The 7,387-nt window shown below is 34.4% G+C and overlaps 1 protein-coding gene across 1 annotated transcript; it reads left to right on the forward strand.

The window, feature by feature from the left end:
- Positions 1-989: 989 nt before the first annotated feature.
- Positions 990-6,781, forward strand: LOC132282381 (probable RNA 3'-terminal phosphate cyclase-like protein). The gene is made up of 6 exons (XM_059784042.1): positions 990-1,336; positions 1,463-1,612; positions 4,345-4,526; positions 4,591-4,766; positions 4,888-5,104; positions 6,332-6,781. The coding sequence occupies exons 1-6, from the start codon at positions 1,075-1,077 to the stop codon at positions 6,539-6,541; spliced, it is 1,197 nt and encodes a 398-aa protein (XP_059640025.1). The 5' UTR covers positions 990-1,074; the 3' UTR covers positions 6,542-6,781.
- Positions 6,782-7,387: the final 606 nt, after the last annotated feature.

Below are 7,387 nucleotides of genomic sequence, written 5' to 3' on the forward strand. Positions count from 1 at the left end.
ATTTTCCTTTTTCAGGTAAAATATTCCTTTATTTTTACTTTGTTAATGCTTGATAAATATTTACGTCGAGATTGAGATCGAGTTCATCGGACGGGGTATGTAAAATAACTTGCTAAAAATTAATTAATAAGTAATTTTTGTTAAATTTTAATTTTTTTTTCGTAAATATTTATGACAACCAAACACCAGAAAATAAAAAATAAAAAAAGAAAGAAACTTTTCAAAAAAATATTTTACAAATGAAGCCTTAGTCAATTTAGGGTTTAAATTTGTCAAAGGGACTTATTTGCACAAAATTGAAACTTTAGGAGTGTTTTTGCACGCGAGGAGTGTAATATGCACTGTAAATATATGTGACTATGTTTTATTTTAAGAGTGTTTTCTCCACATGACCCTCAAACTCGTGACCAATCCTCATTTAAAATGTCAAATTTGATCTTACTATCTAATATTAAATTAAAAATTATTATTATTATTATAAAATAAAATAATTGTAATTATAACTTTTGAATTTAGAGGGACTGTAAAATATTTAGAGAGAGAGAGAGAGAGAAAAAAAGGGGATGAAGAATACAATAGTTCTTTTGTACTTATAAATTAAATATATAATTTTTAATTTAATATTAAATAATAAAATTAAATTTGACATTTCACCGCTCAATCATAGTAAAGTATATTAAAATAGTAATCTAATACTATGTTTGGTGGACAAAAATTAAATAGAATAGAATGAAATGCTGATTCCAATCATTCAGTTATTTGATGTGCAGGAATAGAATAAAATGACAATTCTAATAAAATGAAAATCTATTTTATTAATAAATTAATAAAATAACCATTCCATTTCATAATAAAATAAAATATTTTTGTAATATTTCCAACAAGCCTTTAATCACATTCCAATAGCTTTACGTAGTTGTTAGTTCAGAGAATTTTTTTAATTAACCTTTTTTTAATAATCTTTAAAGGTTAAATTTTAGACGTCGCCCTTGCCTTGCAAAACATTAGGGCAAACCTCAACCCAAAAAGAAACCCTAACAAAACAAACGCGGTCGTACTTGGAAGACTTGAGCAATGGCAGAGATGAGTTGGGAGGACGAAAGGGAAGAGAGGAGAAGGAAAGGAGTAATGGGGAGGACAAAAGGGTACATGAGGCTAAAGGGAAGCCAGAACCTGAGGCAGCGTCTCCTTCTGTCAACACTATCCTCCACTCCCATTCTCATCGAGGACATTCGCGACGACGACACGTGGCCCGGCCTCCGCGCCCACGAGGTCTCCTTCCTTCGCCTTCTCGAGAAGATCTGTGACGACTGTGTTGTTGAAATAAACGAAACAGGTATTCAATCACTTCTAATTTACACAAGCATGTTGTTTAAAGTTTAGGGTTTTAGGGTTGAACACAGATATATATATATATATATATATATATATATGATTACTTAGTTGGGTATATTTGGGGCAGGTACGAAATTGAAGTACAAGCCAGGGATTGTTATGGGTGGCAAACATATTGTGCATGACTGTGGTGTTGGCCGGTCCATCGGATACTTTTTGGAGTCACTAGTCGTGCTTGGTTTGTTTGGGAAGAAACCTCTTTCGATAAGGCTCAAAGGTACTTATTTCATTCCATTTTTCTCTTATATGTTTTAATTTTTTTGAATTTGTCTCTAAATATTTGAATTTGGTGTTTGTTTTGAGTAATTTTTTTTTTTAATTTTTTATGCATTGTTCCTTATGTTTTCATGCATTTTATTAATTATTGAGATTAAAGTTACACTTGTACAGATGAGTTAATAACTGCTTAATAAAAATCAGTGATACTATGAACGCTACGTCTGATGGCAAATAATGGGAAGACGATGCTCAGTTGTTAGTTTTTTACGACTTGTTTGGGGATTCAGAGCTTAAAGGTTCCATTGCCATGTCAAATACTGGATTCTAGTTGACTATGTATTTTTAGGGTACTTGATTCTTTTGTGAAGTTGATTTTCAGATTTAAGTTGAAATGATTTGGTAATATAAAATTTGCACATACTTATATGAGATTATTCTCTAAATGGAAGATCTTTTTCCCAGACGGAGAAAGAAAAAGGAAAAAAAAAAAAAAATCTAAGTCCCATCCTCTGTCCAAGATAACTTAGCAGATAAGCTTGGTTTTTAAATTCCAACATTTTTTAAACAAGTCATTTGAAGTTGTAAATATGATGAAGTTTTGTACCGTAATTGTTACAAACCAGCTAGTAAGCGTCTTATTGGGAATTCATTGGTACAACATTTTGGCCACTAGATCCATTCCCCAATAGAACATGGGACTTTCTTTTCAGGTGAAAGGAAGCAAAGTTATTGTGTTTATTCAATTGTAATCATGGATTCTGTTCAGGATGTGACAAAAGTTGCCGTGTGGTATGTTGTCATGTATGTGGGTTATGCTCATTAGTCTCAATGTTGTATAGGCAATGAATTCAAACGTTTGATGACTTATTTCTCATTGACTCATTGGTTTCAATTTATTTATTTTATCATAGTATGATGTTTTATAGATTGTTACTCAAAATGCACTTCATGTAGATATTGGAAATTGCGGTACTTTTATAAGTCCCGTTTCTTAGTATCAAATATTGGATGTCGTGATTGGTCTTGTTCCGCTGTTTGCCCCCCCTCCTCTCTCTCTCCCCCCTCTCGTGAAGAAAAAATAGAAAGTGTTAGTTATTGCAGAAGTGTTCTATGAAATAATGTTATTTGTATCAGAATACTTGAGGAAATTCTTGGAAGCTCTCTCGATAGCATCTTCACTTATAATATTAGCTACCGTTTTATTTCATTTTTCTGGATATCCTGTATGTGCAATTTTTTGCCTTCAAGCATAAAAACTGCGATTACAGTTGTGAATGTTTCTATAGGTGCGACTTTGATAATTAATTAACATTAAACCAAGGCCTCAGGGGAACTCTTGATTATATTTGTCATCAGAGTTGTGTGTGGTTGTGGAGGGGAAGACGGTAGAGAGGGATGGAGAGTGAAAATTTCACAAAGACGCGTGGCTTGAGATTGAAGATGCAGAATAGACTTTAATATTATGATTTATTGTTTAGAATGATACCGCATGGAAAAGGGTGGAGATAGCTGTCATGATGCATTTTGTTTTAAAAGCATCCAAACTAATGTATCATCCATGATCAAGTATGTATGAGGATGGGTATATTAGGAGCTGACACTAATTGCCTTTTGTAAGAGGGGAGTGATAAATAAGACCCACATGAATCTACTATATATGAATATTGATTTATAAGTAATCTTTTATTTTGTATTATTTTATTTTATTTTTTGTTATTGATATGAATCAACTGATAAAGAAGAAGAAGAAGTGGTGCTTTTCTAAAATGGATCATCTATCGATCCTTAATGCACCGTTTGGTTGGAATGGTGGAAAAATCGATGCAAGAGAGAGGGAAAGAGATGGATGAGGCATCCCCGGGGAAGGGAAGGTCAAAGGTGTCTTCCCCACTTTTTATTTGGTTGAATGGAAGAGATAGTGAAAATGATGGATGAGTGACACATTTTTTTAGTTTGGTTGGAAGGAAGGGATGGAGAGGTTTTATATCTTTTTACTAATATACCCTCATTATATAAAATTATTAAAAACAAGTGTTTTTCTTTGAAAGGTCAAAATTGTTTTATATATTTAGGCAGTATTCACTCTTTCCCTCCTCTATTCCACCCAGTTTTGGACGGATAAGAAAACTTAAGGCAATGAGGGATGCTTCATCCCTCCTTGCTTCCTCCCTCTCTTCCCGTCCTTCCAACCAAACATGAGGCTCATTCATCCCTCCTCTCTTCCATCCTTCCTCAATCCATCCCTCCAACCAAACATAGCATAAAGGACTATCATAGCAGAAGCTTAATGTACACTTTGAAGATCGAAGCCCAGAAGTGCACCAAAGTCATTCCCATTTGCCATAAAGAAATGTAATGTATATGCTTCTATCTCCCTACCAAATGCAGTTGCTGCCATGAATGGATCCAAGAAGCATCATGTGCTGACAAAATTCACTATATATTTTAATGAATCACTGCTCTATCCGTGTTAATGACTATATTAGTAGGAGTTTTACCGAACACTATGGAGATCTAAGCCCTGCACCTCAAAGTCATTTTCACTTGCCATAAAATACTTCATCTCCTCAGAGAATTTACTTCCATGAACTGATCTTTCTAGCACCATCTCTCTAGCTCAATGGAGTCACTGACTGATGTCGCTGCTGTACACTGTGATTTGTTAATTGTCGTAGATAGGAAGGTACCTTTGCCACTTGATTTTAAGAGTTGCTACTTTACTGCTTTTAGGTATTACAAACGACGTCAAGGATCCATCTGTTGATACTTTCCGTTCAACCACCGTACATATATTGAAGCGTTTTGGAGTTCCTTCAGAAGGACTGGAGCTAAAAATTGAGAGCCGTGGAGCTCCTCCCAGTGGTGGTGGAGAAATTATTCTGTCGGTTCCTGTTGTACCAAATAGTTTAACAGTGAGTTTCCTCAACTCAGAGTTATTCATGTTTTTGCATCTTGTATTTATGTCTTGCTATACAGGCAGTCACCTGGATTGATGAGGGGATGGTGAAGAGGATTAGGGGAGTTACCTTCTCAACTAGGGTGTCTGTTCAGTTTGAAAATACCATGATACATGCAGCTCGTGGAATTTTCAATCGCTTACTTCCAGATGTTCACATATTTACCGATCATAAAGCTGGACCACAATCGGGAAAGTATGTTAGGTTTCACTTGTCAAGGAAATCCATAATGAATTTGTAAAATACATATTTTTCTTTCTTATATTAGCATGCTAGTCATGATTAGTCTCATCTGGATATTGATTATTTATGGCAGGTCACCTGGTTATGGATTTTCGGTAGTTGCTGAAACTACCTCTGGTTGCTTCATCTCTGCTGATACTGCGGTTTCTTATGCACGTGGAGTTGAAGAGGATGAATTTGAAGATGAAGAAAAGAAAGAACTAACACCTCCAGAAGATATAGGTGAACAAATTGCTTCTGTACTACTTGGAGAGATTGAGCAAGGGGGAGTGGTAGATTCGACACACCAGGTTTGTATTTTAAAATATGGTATCCTTTTATTTTCTCTACATTATTATTATTATTATTATTATTTATTACATGATCTAAAAATCTTCAGTGGATGGTGAATGTGGAAACTTAATTAGACAGAAGTTACTCCAATTTTGTTTTGTAAATATCAACATTCTTTTTAATTTTGTCTCTTAAATGGATGTTTTGGTTAAGATAATTTTTTCCCCTTGGCAAGAAACTCACACGGCTTTGCCCCTAATGAGATTTGAACCCTCACCTTCCCCTTTGAGAAATAGAGGAGATACTACTTATCAAAAAAAGAAATAGAGGAGATATATTTCGAAAAAAAGAAAAAGAAATTGGGGAGATACCAAGGGCCTTGTAGCCTGATGGTACTTCCTCACCTTCCAAAGTAGAAGGTTGATGATTCAAGTCCCCATATGGGCAAAAAGTGGGTGTGTGAGTGTTTCTTGCCAATGAAAAAAAATAAAAAATAAAATAGAGATACCACTAGGCTACTCCCCTCGATTTTATTTGTTATTTTTGGAAGCCAAATGACCATAAGTTTCTCAAATTAACTATTTAGATGAATCACTTAATGTATTCTGAATCCTTCAAAATATGGGAAAAGCTTTGCTGCTGCAGTATACCATTTGAACTCCCAACTAATTTATCATCCCTCAATGGCATGCAAGATTTTGCTCCTTTACCCTCAACTATGAATTTTTAACTTTTACTTCAAAATATTATTGGTCATCTCTCTCTTTCGCTCCATCATTTCCCCTCATGGTTTTTGCCAGCCAATGAGCAGTAAACAATCTAAATTTAGACCAATTACTTGTATTGGTTTGTATAGTAAGAAAATGATAAAATCTTTATGTAAATTTCTATATACATTCTTATAAAGTGTAAGGAAAAAGGATATTGTGAGCAGTGCTGTTAAGGGGGCTCAAATCTTTTAACTGTTTAATGTCTTTTGGGGTGTTCTATTGTGAAAATTTCCTAGTCAATAAGCCAAATTAGAATGCTAAATCAACTTTAGAATGGATTTATTAATTGGAGAATGATGCTGATAGTATATCTCGTAAGATGCAATCTTTGTCAACATTTGCCAAATGAACTTCTCTTTTTTTGACAAGGAAATAAACCCTCTTTTGAGATTCATTATATTGGGGATGTGCCCTTCATATATTTTTCATTGTGTTTTACCACCTGATAGGTGTTGCTTTTGTATTTGGTTACAGGGTTTGTTGTTTCTTCTTTGTGCATTATGTCCGCAAGATGTTTCTAAGGTTCGTGTAGGAAAGCTCACGCCATATAGCATAGAAACACTTAGGAACATCAGAGACTTTCTGGGCGTTAAATTTGTCATTAAGCCAGATCCATCAACAGGAACGGTCATACTTAAATGCGTTGGATGTGGATTGAAGAATTTATCCAGAAAGGTCTCATGACAAGTAACCATTATAATTGATATAGAGTGTACTTTATATTTAATTATAATGTTGAGAACAAATTAATTTATGTCCTGTCAAGCTTATAAACGGAGCTAATATTCTTGCAGCACTGCTAAGTCAAACCTCTCTTGAAAGTTTTTTAGTAGCACCTGAATGCCAACTTCGCACACTTTCCGTGTGACTTCTTTAATTGTAATTATCAAAAATTAATGTAATAGTTTGATATCTTGGAGTGGAGTATGGTTTGCAAAGTCTAGCTTGATCGAGGGATACGATTGTAGGATTCAGCTTTGCCGAGTCTAGTTTACCATATATGGCATGTGACATTCCTTATGGCAGTGGGAGTTATGAATGTTTATACTCCGGTATATGGCTCACATTAAATTTGGGATGAACAAGCAATGGCTGTTATTTAGACAAAACAACTCATGCAATTTCAGTTTAACACAATCCATGAAATATTGTTCAGAGAGATGATGTGAGCCCAAACCACCAAGGTTAAAAAAAGAAAAAGAAGAAAATACTATTAGGTTTTGGACTATGGGTGGACAGAAGACCTTCCTACATGTACTTGGGTTAGCATTTTGTGAGGTTGATTTGGCAAAGATGTTCCTTTATTGTTGGGTTAGGAATCACAATCTCTTTGAATGCAATTGTTTCTGGCCTTCTCTAATTCCCTTTAATCTTGCCCATGTCTTTACCTTTATTAAGGAATCAAATATTTCTTGCGCGTCTATGTTTTCTTTTCTTGCCCATTCAACGGTTTAATTTTCAATTCATTTTTTTTTTTATACATATAAAATTGGTTCTCCTTTTCTAATTTTCAATGTACAAAATGCATTT

The sequence above is a fragment of the Cornus florida genome, unplaced genomic scaffold, assembly GCF_030987335.1.
Source record: "Cornus florida cultivar Cherokee Brave unplaced genomic scaffold, ASM3098733v1 CherokeeBrave_3.0.0_Hap2_Chr11, whole genome shotgun sequence".
Taxonomy (NCBI): Eukaryota; Viridiplantae; Streptophyta; class Magnoliopsida; order Cornales; family Cornaceae; genus Cornus; species Cornus florida.